The sequence below is a fragment of the Pipistrellus kuhlii genome, unplaced genomic scaffold (assembly GCF_014108245.1).
Source record: "Pipistrellus kuhlii isolate mPipKuh1 unplaced genomic scaffold, mPipKuh1.p scaffold_m20_p_8, whole genome shotgun sequence".
NCBI lineage: Eukaryota > Metazoa > Chordata > Mammalia > Chiroptera > Vespertilionidae > Pipistrellus > Pipistrellus kuhlii.
Window position 1 is genome coordinate 1,525,750 of NW_023425584.1, and position 17,196 is coordinate 1,542,945.

General features: G+C 44.0%; 1 protein-coding gene, 1 non-coding gene and 1 pseudogene across 6 annotated transcripts in view; 1 reads left to right on the forward strand and 2 right to left on the reverse strand.

Moving 5' to 3' along the window:
• Positions 1 to 17,196, reverse strand: part of RNF216 (ring finger protein 216) — a 96,349-nt gene that overhangs the window by 72,683 nt on the left and 6,470 nt on the right. For 3 of the 5 annotated variants that reach the window (XM_045576777.1, XM_045576776.1, XM_045576779.1), the window contains exons 2-7: positions 11,535 to 11,668; positions 9,446 to 9,579; positions 7,890 to 8,768; positions 6,119 to 6,195; positions 5,492 to 5,594; positions 48 to 212 (exon numbers count right to left, since the gene is read on the reverse strand). In XM_045576777.1, the coding sequence (XP_045432733.1) occupies positions 48 to 212; positions 5,492 to 5,594; positions 6,119 to 6,195; positions 7,890 to 8,768; positions 9,446 to 9,579; positions 11,535 to 11,601 (1,425 nt within the window). In that variant the 5' untranslated portion in view covers positions 11,602 to 11,668. The remainder of the gene's footprint in view (positions 1 to 47; positions 213 to 5,491; positions 5,595 to 6,118; positions 6,196 to 7,889; positions 8,769 to 9,445; positions 9,580 to 11,534; positions 11,669 to 17,196) is intronic. The other 2 variants (XM_036423448.2, XM_045576778.1) reach the window with 2 other exon arrangements.
• LOC118712005 lies at positions 1,544 to 1,651 on the reverse strand. The gene has a single exon (XR_004985932.1). It is a non-coding gene; the product is annotated as a U6 spliceosomal RNA (small nuclear RNA).
• Positions 15,851 to 17,086, forward strand: LOC118710781 (annotated as a pseudogene).

Below are 17,196 nucleotides of genomic sequence, written 5' to 3' on the forward strand. Positions count from 1 at the left end.
TCCCAGGGAGCCCTCCTCCTGACCCGCAGGAGGAAGAAGTAGAGCACCTTTCGGGTGATGGCATAGTGTCCTTTGAGCTCATGCAGGGCCCACTTGATGTCCTGGCTGCTGAGCATTTTGAAGTCGGCCATCAGGAGGTCAGCAGCCTGGTTGAAGCAGCGCTGGTCAAGAGGAGCCAATTTCGAATAGTCAAAGAAGTCTACCTTCGGCAACTGAAACCAGAGAGAGGCACATTAGAGGGCAGAGGAAATGATTTGAAGGATTGCTGACTAAAGAACACCTCATTCACAACTACTCTTTAAGGAGGTTACCAGCCCTGAATAGAGATGAAGAAATGGTGATTCAGAGAAATTAAATGACTGTCTGGAGTCTAGAAATAGCTTTACTACTTAGAACAAGTAAAAAAAGTATAGCTGGGGATTTGAACCCCATCTTTCAGCTATCTTCTTCCCACAAAAATATTTAGAAAATTAAATTTTTCCTGCTATAAAATATGTAAAAGAGGTTAATCAAAAGAATTTGTGGGAAATAAGCCGAAGCCGGTTTGGCTCAGTGGTAGAGCGTTGGTCTGCAGACTGAAGGGTCCCAGGTTTGATTCCGGTCAGGGGCATGTACGTTGGTTGCGGGCACATCCCCAGTGGGGGGTGTGCAGGAGGCGGCTGATCGATGTTTCTCTCTCATCGACGTTTCTGGCTCTCTCTCTCTCCCTTCCTCTCTGTAAAAAATCAATAAAATATATATTAAAAAAAAAAAATTTTGTGGAAAATAAGACGGAGCAACAAACCCCAATGAGGCAGTTCTGAACTATATTTTCCGTCACCACTTACCCTAAATGCTCCTTTGGACCACAAGTGAAGATAATGATTAATATATATATATATTAATACGTGTGTGTGTGTGTTTTTGTATGTTTTTTTCTTAATCCTCACAGGAGGATATTTGTCCATTGATTCTAGAGAGTGGGAGAGAGGGGGAAAGGGAAAGAGGATAGAGAAACATCGGTGTGAGAGTCACCTCAGTTGGTTGCCTTCCACACATGCCTCTGCTAGGGTGGGGAAATTATAACCCAGGTTTGTGCCCTTGACCGGGGTGGAACCTGCAACCCTTTGTTTCATGGGCCAACATTCTAACCACTGAGCACACAGGCCCAGGCAAGAATTTTTTAAAAATCTTCACTGAAGGTTATGTTTACTGCTTTGAAGGCAGGGGAAGGAAGGAATGGGCGGGGAGGGTAAGAGAGAGAAATGAACCTGCAAACTAGGTATGTGCCCTGACTGGGAATCAAATATAGGCTGACGCTTCAAACAGTTGAGCTACCAGTCAGGGTGATAATGATTAAGATTTAAAAAGTCAAACTTATATGTACAAAGATGATAATTTAACTTTTAAAAAAGTCAAACTTTATATGTTGATAAGGATTTGGTTACACAGGTGTATGCATTGTATGTAATCTTACATTATATATTTATTTTTTATTTTATTTATTTTATTGATTTTTTTACAGAGAGGAAGAGAGGGATAGAATTTTTTTTTTTCTTTTTTTTAAAATATGGAACGCTTCACGAATTTGCGTGTCATCCTTGCCCAGGGGCCATGCTAATCTTCTCTGGGTCGTTTCAATTTTTAGTATAAGTGCTGCCGAAGCGAGCACGGGATGGAGAATTAGAAACATCGATGAGAGAGAGTCATCGATCAGCTGCCTCTTGCACACCCCCTACTGGGGATGTGCCTGCAACCAAGGTACATGCCCTTGACCGGAATCAAACCCGGGACCTTTCGCTGAGACTGGTTTGGCTCAATGGATAGAGCGTCAGCTTGAGGACTGAAGGGTCCCCGGTTCGATTCCAGTCAAGGGCATGTACTTTGGTTGCGGGCACATCCCCAGTAGGGGATGTGCCAGAGGCGGCTGATCGATGACTCTCTCTCATCGATGTTTCTAACTCTCTATCTCTCTCCCTCCCTCTCTGTACAAAATCAATAAAATATATTTAAAAAAAAAAAACAAAAAAAAAACCGGGACCTTTCAGTCTGCAGGCCGATGCTCTATCCATTGAGCCAAACCAGTTTCGGCATGTAATCTTACATTACACAATCAACAGCCCAGTCGATGTGGCTCAGTGGTTGCAGTAGGATTCCTGGTCAGGGCAGATGCCTGGGTTGTGGGCTCAATCCCCAGTAGGGGGCGTGTAGGAGGCAGGCTATCAATGATTCCCTCTCATCACTGATGTTTCTATCTTTCTCCCCCTCTCCCTTCCTCTGAAATGAGTAATAAATTAAAAACAAAAACTATAAATAGCTTTGGCCAGGTGGCTAAGTTGGATGGCATGATCCCATTCACCAAATGGTTGTGGGTTCGATTCCAGTTAGGGCATGTACCTGGATTGTGAAACAATCCCTGATTGGGGTGTGTATGGGAGTAACCAATCAATGTTCCTCTCTCTTCCCCTTCCGCTCTAAAATCAATAAACCTATCTTTGGGTGAGGATAAAACAAACAAAAACTATAAACAGATACTGAACTCTAAGCAATCTGCAGGCTGAGGTATGTTTGCAGCAGTATACTGATGCCTTAGAGCTTTACCTTTAAGTCCATTATAATGAAATAAAATATAAGGAAGAGGTGCTAATGGACAGAGGGACAGATAGGTGACAAAGTGGATACAATAAAATGTTAACTTTTGACATTCTGGAAGATGGCAGCATAGGTAGACACCTAACTGCAGCCTCACACAACAATTTCAATAAAATACAACTAAAATACAAAACGGACATTACCCAGAACTACAGGAAATTCTACAACGAGAAGAGAAAACCAGAAGGAAAATCAGAGGAGCTGTAAAAGCCTAATGTACGGAGACACGGCGCGCGCGGAGAGGACAGAGCCGGAGAGGAGGGGGAGGCTGAGTGCCTGGCTGGCGTTCCCTAGCGGGAAGGAGATAAAACCTCCGAACTGTGCTGAACCCCAGTTCCAACAGCACTGAACCCCAGTTCTAGGCCAGACCCTGGGGACCCAGGCTCATACAGAGGGAGTCTAGGCTGTAAGGCGGAACCCCGGGGGAGCGGCGAAAGGCAGTCCCAGAGGCGCGCACATTTCATGCAGAGGACAGACTGTTAACTCTGCTGCTAGACTGCCCTAGTGGGAAGGAGACAAAAGCCCCGGACTGTACTGAGGCCCAGTTCCGACTGTACTGAACCCCAGTTCTAGGCCAGACCCTGGGAACCCATGCTCATACAGAGGGAGCCTGGGCTGAAAGGTGGAAACCCAGGGGAGCGGCGAAAGGAACTCCCTGAGGCGCGCACATTGTGCGCAGAGAACGGACGGTTGACTGTGCCACGGGATTGCCCTAACGGGAAGGTGACAAAAGCTCCAGACTGCTCTGAACCCCACTTCCAACCCCACTTGCAACTGAACTGAACCCCAGTTCCGGGTTCATTGGGGGAGAGCCTAGACTGTTTGGTAGTGGGCGAAATTCGAGGGCACCTTTCTCTCAGAGGTGCTTGCAGCGAGTACCGAAGGACACTGAGGAACACTGAGACTCGGGAACCTCATAGGGCGGGGCTGCCGGAAGCCAAGGCTGTAGGCTCCACCCTGAAACTCCGCCCCATCCAAGCTGAGCACAGAGGCTTTTAAGGCTACCAACTCAGGGAAGCTGCGAAAATGCCGAGACAAGGAAACAGATCACAAACAAAAGAAATGGAAGACAAAACGCAACTGAATATAGAGTTCAAAACCATGCTTATAAGGTTTTTCAAGAATTTCCTAGAAAAGACTGATAAAATAAATGAGTCCTATGAGGATATGAAAAGGGATCAACTAGAAATAATAAGGGATCAACTAGAAATAAAGAATACATTGTCTGTCTGCCGAAACCGGTTTGGCTCAGTGGATAGAGCATCGGCTTGGGGACTGAAAGGTCCCGGGTTCGATTCCGGTCAAGGGCATGTACCTTGGTTGCGGGCATATCCCCAGTAGGGGGTGTGCAAGAGGCAGCTGAACGATGACTCTCTCTCATCGATGTTTCTAATTATCTATCTCTCTCCCTTCCTCTCTGTACAAAATCAATAAAATATATTTTAAAAAAAAGAAAAAGAAAAAAAAGAATACATTGTCTGAAATAAAAAATATTATACGGAGTCCTAAAAACAGAATGGAAGATTGCAAGAATCAAGTCAAAGATTTGGAACACAAAGAGCCAGAAGACACTCCTCCGCAGAAGCAAGAAGACAAGAGAATCCAGAAAGTTGAAGATAATGTAAGAAAACTCTGGGACTTCAAGCGAACCAACATCAGAATTATGGGGGTCCCAGAAAAAGAGAGAAAGCAAGATACCGAAAACATACTGAAAGAAAGTGACAAAAAACTTCCCCCAGCTGGTGAAAGAATTAGACTTACAGAACCCCAATCAAAAGGAATCTAAAGAGGACCACACCAAGACACATCATAATTAAAATTCCAAGAGCAAAACACAAAGAGAGAATATTAAAAGCAGCAAGAGAAAAGCAGGTAGTTACCTATAAAGGAACACCCATACGATTGTCAGCTGATTTCTCAACAGAAACCATGCAGGCCAGATGGGAATGGCAAGAAATATTCAAGGTGATGAACAACAAGAACCTACAGCCAAAAATACTCTACCCAGCAAAGCTATCACTCAGAATCAAAGGCCAGATAAAGAGCTTCACTAATAAAAAAAAAAAGCTAAAGGAGTTCATCACCGCCAAACCAGAATTATATGAATTGCTGAAGGGGGTTCTTTAGGAAGAGAAAGAAAATAAAGATAAAAATTATGAACAACAAATACAAAACTATCAAGTGAATCTAAAAACCAAGGGAATTAAAAAATCTGATGAACAATATTAACTGGTGAATATAATAGAATCAGAGGTATGGAAGGGGAGTGAACTGACGATTCTCAGGGAAAAGGGGAGAGGGGGGTGTGGGAAGAGACTGAACATAAACTGTGCACCTATGGATAAGGACAATGGGGGGTGAGGAAAGGGCAGAGGGTGGGGTAGGAACCTGGTGGAGAGGAGCAATGGGGGGGGGGAATGAGGAACATTTGTAATATTATGAACAATAAAGATTTTTTTTTTTTAAGTTAACTTTTAAAATACTGCTGGATATATAGGTGATCAATATAAAATCTTTCCATAGGACTCATATTTAAAATTTTTCATATGTTTTCAATTTTAAATGTTTAAAAAATAACTGAGATGATACCAAAAATCCTGACCAATTCTTGTTTCAAGTTAGGAACTTATTTTGTAGGATGAGAGAGATGGAGGATTTGTGAGAAAGGGGAGAATTAAATACAGAATTCAAAGTGGCTCAGATGGGCAAATCCCACTAAAGAATAAATATATTCTGAAATTCTATTTTCCTGGCTAATCTTTAAAAATGTGTCCTGACAAATCACTTTCTTCTCATGAAGACAATGGAAAGAAACAGGGCATTTCCAGGTAGAGACTGCAAACAAGAACTCAATACTTGCCTTTATCTCATCTTGACTAGCAAGCAGGCTGCTACTAGGGTTGATAATGACTCGATCTTCTCTCTTTGGATAATCTGGGTTTTCCAGTAGAAAATTACAAAGTCTGCAAAAATAAATGAGGTTATTTTCATATTGTTTCCAAATCCCACACCTGCCCACGAATCAAACACAATGTTTGAAAAATGAAGTTCTGCCTGGCCAGTGTGGCTCATTGATTAACCCTTTGCACTCCGCTGTCCCCTCTCAGGGGACATTGCAGTTTATTAGTGATTACGGGGAATTGAGTTTCCGCCGCAAAGTAGCGTCGAGTAGCTGGTAGCCAACGTCCAGAATGGTTCGGAGTGCAAAGGGTTAAACATTGACCTATGAACCAGGAGGTCACAGTTTGATTCCTGGTCAAGACACGTGCCTGGGATGTGGTCCTGATCCCTGGTTTTGGGTGTGCAGGAGGCAGCCAATCAATGATTCTCTCTCATCAATGTTTCTCTCTCTCTATTCTCTCTCTCTCTTTATCTTTCCTCTCTGAAATCAATAAAAACATTTATTTTTAAAAAATGGTTCAGTTATAAATTTTTATGTTTTAGTACAATAAAAAAAAAGAAAGAAAAAAAGGCATGGTATACTCACACATTCAAATCATAATAATTCTTCAAATGAATTATTTCCTCAATATAGCCAGGTGCTACATCTGGAAATCTTGCTTCCTGGAAAAGAATAAAAACATTATGTTCATTTCATCCATTAGAATGTTTTCAAATTGCAATAAAAATCCAATGTCAGCCCTAGCTGGTTTGGCTCAGTGGATAGAGCATTGCAGACTGAAGGGTCCTGAGTTCGATTCCAGGCAAGGGAACATGCCCGGATTGTGGGCTCGATCCCCAGTAGGGGACGTGCATGAGGCAGTAAATAAATGATCTCTCTCATCATTGATGTTTCTCTCTCTCTCTCTCCTTTCCTCTCTGAAATCAATAAAAATATATATTAAAACACACACACACACACACAGAACACAATACAACAAAACAAAACACCAGATGCCAAATAATTACAAACTAGAAAAGGGCTATAAAGGAAGTTTGTGTCTAGCTTAAAACTTCACACCAGGAGCACAGATTCATCCGTCTACATAGAATATGGAAAGACCCCTGGGATCATCTGGTCCTCTGCTCCCATTTTGTAATGTCCTTCATTCTTTCAATAAACATTGAACATTTCTGCCAAGTAAAGGGATTCAAAGTGGAATAAAGTACAATCTAGTGCTTACCCTCAGAAAGCACACAACCTAGTGGGCCAATTGAAAAAAACCTAGTGAAGAAGAGTTAGGAGAGTGTCCAAAGGCAATGGGCGCAGGATCAGGACATAAACCCTGTACTGTTTATTTTTCTGAGAGAGAGAGAAACATTAATTCGTTATCCACTTACTTATGCTTTCATTGGCTGACTGGGATTGAGCCCACAGCCTTGGTGTATTGGATGACGCTCTAATCAACTGAACTATTTGGCCAGGGCTCTGCACTACTTTTTATTTTTATTTTAAAAAATATTATTTATTGATTTTGTATAGCGAGGAAGGGAGAGAGATAGAGAGTTAGAAACATCGATAAGAGAGAGTCATCGATCAGCTGCCTCTTGCACACCCCCTACTGGGGGTATGCCCGCAACCAAGGTACATGCCCTTGACCGGAATCGAACCCGGGACCTTTCAGTCCCCAAGCCGACGCTCTATCCATTGAGCCAACCCGGTTTCAGCACTTTTTATTTTTATTTTAAAATATATTGTCATTGATTTCAGAAAAGGGAGAGAGAGATAGAAACATCAATGTTGAAAGAGTTGATCGGCCGCCTCCTGCACGCCCAAATGGGGGCTGAGCCAAAAATGTGTCCTGACCAGTAATCTACCTGTTACTTTCTAGTTCATAGGTCAACACTCAATCACTGAGCCGCACTAGCCAGGAAAAGAGGGAAAGGTTCTACTCTGTGCTTTCCCATATAGTAGCTGTTCGTGCCCATGCGCAGCAATGAAAACAAAACTTTAAATCGTATAGACATTTAAACTTAGCCAGCTGCGTGAGGCCCACATTGGACAGTGCGGCTCTAGGTAATCTGGTAAACCTGCTTTACGGTTTGACTCTGGAGTTAACTCAAAGTCTTTTTTAAAACGGGGGGGATTGCTCTTATGACAGCACCAGGTTATCCTTAATCTACAGCTAGAATCCCAAAGGGCTTGCTGGGAATTTAAAAATAGATTAAGAAATTCTGATTTAATTTTCATGTTTCTCTTCTATTCCATAAATGTACCCTCCTTAGGAAAGTGAAGTCCACACTCACAATGTTTTCCCAATAAAAGGAAACAGTATATTTAGTGTCTACACTTACTTACTTAATGAAATCCAACTTACTGTTTCTTTCACTAGCAGTGCAACGACTTCTTGGTCGACCTCATTAGCTTCTTGCCCCCAAAGATGTTCCAAATTGGGCTCCTGAAAGGCTGGGCCTGGCCCATCGTCGTCATCCTCTTCCTCTTCCTCCTCCTCCTCCTCGTCTATTGCTAGCTGCTGGTCTTCCAGCTCTCCCAGAGGGTGGGCGGGCCGAGGAGAGGAGGGGCCGGGAATGCCGTCATAAGGGGGCTCTGGTCTCGGAAAAGCCGGCCTCGGGAAAGCCAGCCCTAGGGGGCCGTGCTGATAGAACAAGGGGCCCAGCTCTGCTTCAGGCTGCAGCTCCCGAGGAACAGCCGGGTTTGCTCTCTCCCGGGGCTGTGGGTTTAGAGACGGGAAGAAAGGAGGGTTTTCTAACCAATGATCGTCTTCGTTGGTCTGATCATCTAGCATATCAGCTGAGTCTCCGAGGTTTGATAAAAGGTCTGTCTCTGAGTCTTCAGATGACTGGTTCTGAGTGTCCAAAGGATCATTATCTGGAATAAGAAGGTCACTTTTTCTCCAGATGAAGATTTTTGGCTCTGATCCGGGGTTGCCAATATCATTTGTTGTTTGGTTATGACTTGGTCCAGGCTTGGGTTCTCTTTCTGTTTGGCCACTTGGATTAATTAATTCAGAAACTCCAGGAGGCCCATGATCCAGAAATTCATCGTAGTCATCCTCAGAATCATCCTGTGCCCCAGAATCAAACAATGTGCTGTTATTCACTGCAAAATAGTTGTTCTTATTTGACTCAAAGGCTGCTCTAGACTTTTTAGGCCTTTCTTCTCCCCAGCTTTTGAGATCTTGCCAATGGGCAGCTGGTTTGATGAGATTAGGTCGTGATGTTTGAGGTTTACTTGTCTAAGAAAAAATGAAATTTTAATAACAATAATTCAATTTCTTTCCTATGTCTATGACCTTTTTATGTACTTATATGCAGCTTCTGAGATAGGACAGGAAAGAGACAAAAACACCTCAACCACAAAACTTATTCTTCATGCTTATGGTAATACTAAAATCTGATCACACTATATTCACTATAAGAATAAAAGCAGTCAAAATCGGTTTGGCTCAGTGGATAGAGCGTCGGCCTGCGGACTGAAGGGTTCCGGGTTCGATTCCGGTCAAGGGCATGTACCTGGGTTGTGGGCACATCCCCAGTGGGGTGTGTGCAAGAGGCAGCTGATCGATGATTCTCTCATCGATGTTTCTAACTCTCTGTCCCTCTTTCTTCCTCTCTGTAATAAATCAATAAAAAACATATTTAAAAAAATGTAACCCTGCTCAGTGTGGCTCAATTGATCAAGTGTCGTCCTATGCAACAAAGGATCACTGATTTAAGTCCCTGTCAGGGCATATGCTCAAGTTGTGGGTTCAATCTCTGGTTGGGTTATGCAAGGGAGGCAACCAAGCAATGTATCTCTCTTTTCGATGTTTCTCTTGCTCTCTCTCTCTCTTAAAAAAAATAAATACTATTAAAAATAAATAAATAATGTATATCCTTATGCTCATCATGGGTTAAGTTTAAGAAAACTCACTTCTGTCAGGATGACATCATCATCCAGGTCCTCTTCATCATGTCGCTGAGAAGCTGGGGTGACCGTCATTGGAACTCCTTCTTCATCAGAGTCATCAGATATGGTGATGGGTCCATCTCTGAGATGGATCCAGTCTAAAAACAGGCAGAAAATACTGTTACCAGCAGGTGGGCACAATCACATTCTGTTCTTTAGATTTCAGTTTGGGGATGCAAAAGGCCAAGTCTGAAGCCAAGTTTGTGGCTGGTGGTATCTCAAGTGACACAAATACCTAAGCATTAAGAGTCATGTTTCAAAAAAAAAAAAAAGCCGTTTCCATGCTAATCTTTGGCAATAATACATTTTGGGAACCACTTGAGAAAATCTGACAATTCCTTATGCTCAAGATTATCAACTTTTTCTTATACTAGGCTGGAAAAATCTTTGATGAATCTGTCAATTTCTTAAAATTGAAGTCTCGACAGCACCTCATCAGGCACCATGGCCGTTCCCCTCCCTAGACGCTCCACAGGAAGAAGGGACATAAAAGTGGCTGCAGGTGGCTCTCGACAACCAGCGTGAATATCAGTGGGACGGATGTGAATCCCAGGCTGGTAAGGGCGTCCTACCGCCTGACTGGAGAGCCAATCACATCCCCCAACCCCAACTCCCAGGACCCCACTGGTGCACAAATTTGTGCACTGGGACTCTAGTATAACCTATATTATTGTTATTTTTTAATATATATTTTATTGATTTTGTACAGAGAGGAAGGGAGATAGAGAGTCAGAAACATCGATGAGAGTCATCGATCAGCTGCCTCTTGCACACCCCCTACTGGGGATATGCCCGCAACCAAGGATATGCCTTTAACCGGAATCGAATCTGGGACCCTTCAGTCCCCAAGCCAACGCTCTATCCATTGAGCCAAACCGGTTTCGGCTAACCTATATTATTTCAATCCTCTGAAACTTGAAATTTGTTTTGTGGCTCAAAATATGGTCAATTTTGGTAAACACACTGGGTCTATTTCATACATGTCTATTGTGTCAAGTTTGTTTATCATGTTTTTCCAATATTCTACATTCATATACGTAATTTTTGTGTGTGCTGGGCTCTCTCCCAGTTATTTAAAGAAACATGTTAAAATCTCCCATTATGAGTGTGGATTAGTTCATTTCTTCTAGTTCTGTCAGTTTCTGCTTTGTATATTTTGACACCATGTTACTAAGTGTGTAGGGATTAGAATTGTTTTATCTTCCGAGTGCACTGACTTTATCATTATGCAATCTTATTAATACTCCTGGCTGCAATGTCTATTTTACTTGATAATATACAGACATACCAGTTCTTCTTTATTTTTTTAAGCTACTCTCTGCATAATGTATCTTTCATTCCTGTAGTTTTAAACTCTGTTTTACCTTCATATTAAACCTATTTTCAGTAGATTTAGAATTCTAGGTGATTATTATTCACCAATTAAAAAGGATTGAATTACTTACACATGTAACACGTGAATAAAATTCACCTCAAAATAAATTATGTTGGGCAGAATAACTCAAGCACAAAAAGTACATGCCACTTTTCTCAAACTCCAACTTCTTAAGATCAAAGGACTATATGCTCACAATTCTTTCTTTTTTTTTAATTGAGTTTTTACAGAGAGAAAGCGAGAGGGATAGAAAGCTAGAAACACTGATGAGAGAGAATCATGGTTCAGCTACCTCTTGCACACCCCCTACTGGGGATGTGCCCGCAACCAAGGAACATGCCCTTGACCGGAATCGAACCTGGGACCTTTCAGTCCAAAGGCCGATGCTCTATCCACTGAGCCAAACCGGTTTCAGCCGTAATTCTTTTTAGACTGTGAATTCATAGCTTATCAATCTACTTTTGATGTAAGCTTCTTAAACTTAAGTCATGCCATTAGGTATCACCATCTGACACAAAATTCTAGTTTGATACATCCATTTACACCTGATATTCTAAAACCTAAAAATGAGACATCTCTGGATTCTGCATGGTGCAAAACAGGTTCATTTTAAAGAAGATATAACTGTAGTACTAAGGGGGAAATGGTGAAAAGGAGAAAGTGAGAACCAACACTTACCTTGTCCCTGGTGGCAGTGAAAGCTGTTCAAGTGAATTACCTCTTCATTATTATTTCCCTCTGCCATTTTCAAATGTGGACATACACATTGGCTTGCTAATATCTAAACATGGTGACTATCTGTTCCAAAGGGACTGAAAAAGATGAAAAAAAAAAAAAGAACATTAAGAATGAGGGAAGTATCAAAACTCTTCCCATGTATCTGGTGAACACGCCACAAAAAACAACAACCAACAAACCCTAAATCAGGGGTCTTCAAACTACGGCCCGTGGGCCACATGTGGCCCGCAGAGGAGTCTGATCCGGCCCGCCAGGTTTTTTGGGCAGTGAGCGCAGCTGAGGCGTTACAGTAGGAATTAGTAGTTCATATAGTCCGGCCCTCCAGCTCTCTGAGGGACCGTGATCTGGCCCCCACTTTAAAAAGTTTGAGGACTCCTGCAAATGAATACATGATTAAAAAGCTAATAAAAGAGAAAATAATCCTATATAATAATAGGCTAACATGCAACTTTGACCAAATGGCAGAACGACCAGTTGCTATGACACACACTGACCACAAGGAGGCAGACACTCAATGCAGGAGCTGCCCCCTGGTGGTCAGTGTGAAACAGGGCTCACTGCTTGCGAGTGCAATGGAGGAGGCAGAATCCTCTCCTGCCTCAGCAGCAGCTCGCCCCCCATGGGGAGCAGACCTAAGCCGGCAGTCTCCTGGACTGTGAGAAGGCACAGGCTGGGCTGAGGTACTTCCAAACCAGTTTTGGCAAAACTTATATTATTAATGTAACTCTAATAAATCCAATTTAAAAAGAACAAACAAAACACACGCACAGATCCGAATAGAATGCAGTTACCAGTTGGGAAGGGAGCTAGAGGGAGGATAAGGAGGGCAAAGGGGGTCAAATATATGGTGACAAAAGGAGACTAGACCTTAGGGAGTGAGCACACAATGGAGTACACAGATGTTTATAAAGTTGAACACCTGAAACTTATATAATAGTATTAATCAATTTTACCCAAATAGATTTAATAAGAATTAAAAGTATAATAAAAATACAGTTTCTTCTCATTCTTCTATTTGTGTTACTTTCCATTTTTCCTTCCAATGCACATTCCTAGAGTTTTGTAGTGTTCCTGCTTTCCATAATAATCTCCATAAATATGCCTGTCACTGCTGTAGACACTGATTTGGAGGTAATAAAAGATATTTCAAATGTATTTAATCAATCTCTGAACATTCCAGGGAAAGTTGGGCAAAGCAGAGTCAAGTACAGGCTGGGAGAAGCTGACATGCTCATCATACCAACCCCACACAATGCCTCCTCCTAACATATTTTTCAAGTGTCTATAAATGAATTTTGCTCTTCATTCAAATCCTAGCTTCTTAATCAGTATTTGGATATCCATTCTTCCTAAGCCTGTACTAACATTTAATCATTATTAAATCAACACAACAAAAGTTAATAATGGCCGGGACCGGTTTGGCTCAGTGGATAGAGCGTCGGCCTGCAGACTGAAGGGTCCAGGATTCGATTCTGGTCAAGGGCATGTACCTTGGTTGCGGGCACATTCCCAGTAGGGGGTGTGCAAGAGGCAGCTGATCAATGATTCGCTCTCATGGATGTTTCTAACTCTCTATCCCTCTCTCTTCCTCTCTGTGAAAAATCAATAAAACATATTTTTTTTAAAAAAGTTAATAATGGCTATTTCTAAGTAATAATTTTAAGGTAGTTTATTTTTTGCTTCCTTATACTTTGATTTTTCTACACTAAATTGGTTATTATTTACAATAACACTTAAAATTAAAATATGGTAAAAGAATTCATTTAAACAAATATTTATTGTGGGCCTGCCACATGATGTAAATAATGTGTTGTACATCATGGTGAATAAATATCAAAAAATACAACATGGATCCTGCCTCAAAGAACTTGAGAATCTTTTCCATGAGAAAATCGTAACCTATCCTATATAATAAAAACCCAGCGACTGAACAGTAGGACACCCGGTTGACCAGTGGTATGACACACACTGACCACCACAGGCAGATGCTCAACACAGGAGCTGCCCCCTGGTGGTCAGTGCGCTCCCACAATGAGAGGGCTGCTCCGCTGACCAGGATGAGCGGCTGCACCCGCAGTGGACCGATCCCCGCACTCCCTACCAGTACATGAAGTCCGTGCACTGGGCCTCTAATATGCATATAACTAGCTACACTAAAAAGTACAAAGCCATTAGCAAAATAAAAAGACTATTCCAATTGGGAAGGGCAGGCAGTCAGGAAATGCTTAGCGGAGATAGCAGTATTAAGCTAACTTGAACGTTGTGCCAGCTCCAGGCTTAGCCTGTAGAGGACGCAGCAGCTTCCATCTTGGGCTCTTGAAGCCCAGAGTCACTTTGTGGGAAGCCCTGACACGACATGGAGAGGGAAAGCCCAGGGAACCCAGTCTTCCCGCAGTCGCTGACAAGGCGAGAGAGCGAAGAAGCCATTTGGGAGTGGGTCCTCCAGCCCCAGCCACCTTAACAGCAAGTGGATGAGAAAAAAGCATGGCCCAGGTGAGCACTCCCAATCTCCTGGCAGACGAAACTGTTAACAAATCGTTGTACTGAGTCACTAAGTTTGGGGGTGGTTTGCTAGGCGTCAATAACTAACTAAAGCTCAAATTTTAGTATCTAAGCAATGGAGAGTTGTGCTTTAAGAAAATCAACCTAGCCCTAAGCGATTTGGTTCATTGGATAGAACATCGGCCTGCGGACTGAAGGGTCCCAGGTTCGATTCTGGTCAAGGGCATGTACCTTGGTTGCGGGCACATCCCCAGAGGGGGGTGTGCAAGAGGCAGCTGATCGATGATTCTCTCTCATCAATGTTTCTAACTCTCTACCCCTCTCTTCCTCTCTGTAAAAAATCAATATATATTTTTTTTAAAAAAGAAAGAAAAAGGCAGGTGATGAATTCAGAATAAGAAAATTCAATGCATGGTATTTTTAACACACAGACAAAAATGAAAGATCTAAGGTAGAATACTATCTATAATTACATATATAATTATGCAAACAATTAGTATCGAGTTTAAGCAGAGTTTTAAAAAGCTCTAAAAATCCTGTAATCAGTATCTTTCTACAATAGAAGTTTTAATAAAAAAATTAAATTAAAAATCTTCATTGGGGAGGAGAAACCAAGATGGCGGCATAGATAAATACCTAAACTGCTGCCTCACACAACAATTTCAAAACTACAACTAAAAGACAAAACGAACATCATCCAGAACCACAGGTAGGCTGGCTGAGTGGAAATTCTACAACTAGAAGGAAAGAGAAAAGCACACTGAGACTCAGAGGAGCTGCGGAAGGCAGAGGTAGGGAAGCACTCTTGCGGAGAGGGCTGGCTTTCTCAATTGGGAGGGAGACAAAAGCTCCCAACTGCTCTGAACTCCAGTTCTGGACGAGACTCCGGGGACCCACTCACACGGGAGAAACTGGACTGTCTGGCATCGGGTGAAACTCGAGAGCGGCTTTCCCTCAGAGGTGCTTGCAACAATTACCATGGGACACTGAGATCCAGGGACCTCTTAGGACAAGGCTGATGGGAAGCCATTGCTGTTTGCTCAGCCCTGAGACTCCGCCCCATCCAAGCTGAATGCAGGGGCTTTTGCATATGAATGCCCTGGTCCTTTGAATTCTAAACTTACCTAACAAACTGCAGCTGAGTCAGTGAGACCAAGAACATCCAAAAGAAGGCCCAAGGCCCCACAGCAGCTTGCACTGCTTCACAGCTGGGGCCTCATCTGGCCCCCTCCAAAACCCAAACAAAGAAGAATCTGTAGATCTCTGTAGCTCCTGCTGGGTGGCCTCAGGCAGAGGCTATATTAGCAACCTCCTTGGAGATCCAAGAGCCAGTGTACCCAGGGGTCAGCGTGGGACCATCCAGATTACAACTCCTCAGATCCATAAGGGACACACTCGGGGGGCAGACTCAGTGAGCAGCAAAGTCCCACTAAAGCAAGTCTTATCTCATAAGGGTGTCTCCAGCATGGAAGATCTCCCATCATAGACACAGCTGAACCTCACAGCTAATTGGCCTGGAGATCAACTCCTCCCAGTGATACCAACAACTGTTATCAAGGCTTAACTACAAGACTGTGCACACAGCCCACAGAGGTGCACCGAGTGTCCACCGCAGAGTTCTCGCGAGAACGCCGCCGGAAGTGGGTGGCAGCCGAGACGCAGGGGCTTTCCTCACCGGAAGGCGAGCGGTTGGCGGAGCTGCTGCAGCGTTTGCTCCTCCCCCCGCGGCAGCGCTCACCCCGCCGGGCCTTGCCAACCGGGCCTTGCCAACCCCGGCCCGCTCTCGGCCTCCCTGCCTGCTCCGCCGCACGGCCCAGCCTGCCTGCCGAGCCCTCCGAACGTCCGGCCCTCCCTCCCTCCGCGCTGCAGCGAGGCCCAGTCCGCGGCCCAGTCCGCGGCCGGCCCAGCGGGTGATGCCCAATTCGGCCATGAAGAAAAAGGTGCTGTTGATGGGGAAGAGCGGGTCGGGAAGACCAGCATGAGGTCGATCATCTTTGCGAATTACATCGCTCGCGACACCCAGCGCCTGGGCGCCACCATTGATGTGCAGCACTCCCAAGTCGGATTCCTGGGCAACCTGGTGCTGAACTGGGACTGCGGCGGCCAGGACACCTTCATGGAGAATTACTTCACCAGCCAGCGGGACAACATCTTCCGCAACGTCGAGTTGCTCATCTACGTGTTTGATGTGGAGAGCCGCGAGCTGGAAAAGGACATGCATTACTACCAGTCGTGCCTGGAGGCCATCCTTCAGAACACTCCGGACGCCAAAATCTTCTGCCTGGTGCACAAGATGGATCTGGTGCAGGAGGACCAGCGTGACCTGATTTTTAAAGAGCGAGAGGAAGACCTGAGGCGTCTGTCCCGCCCGCTGGAGTGCGCCTGTTTTCGAACATCCATCTGGGATGAAACGCCCTACAAGGCCTGGTCCAGTACTGTCTACCAGCTGATCCCCAATGTCCAGCAGCTGGAGATGAACCTAAGGAATTTTGCCCAGATCATTGAGGCCAATGAAGTTCTGCTGTTCGAGAGAGCCACGTTCCTGGTCATCTCCCACTACTAGTGCAAGGAGCAGCACGACGAGAAGATCAGCAACATCATCAAGCAGTTCAAGCTGAGCTGCAGTAAGCTGGCCGCTTCTTTCCAGAGCATGGAAGTTAGAAATTCCAACTTCACTGCTTTCATCAACATCTTCGCGTCTAACACGTACGTGATGGTGGTGATGTCGGATCCGCCGATCCCGTCCGCAGCTACTCTGATCAACATTCGCAACGCCAGGAAACACTTTGAGAAGCTGGAGAGAGTGATGGTCCCAAGCACAGCCTCCTTATGCGTCGAATGTTGCCAAATGCCCTTTCTGAAAATGCTGAATTGCCTTCCGTCTCCCCCGCCCCTCCCGCATCCTTTTAGTATTCATAATGTGGTGTGCTTAAAAGTGGGCTTTGATTGTGTGCTGCTTACTACTTCCATCTCTTCCCTACTCCCCATGCTTTAAAAAAAAAAAAAAAAAAGTGTCCACCTCAGATAACTGGGTAGGCTGAGCCACTGGGCCTGCCCCTCACAGTCCGGGAGCTTTCAGGGGTGGGAGGTGACCTGGTGA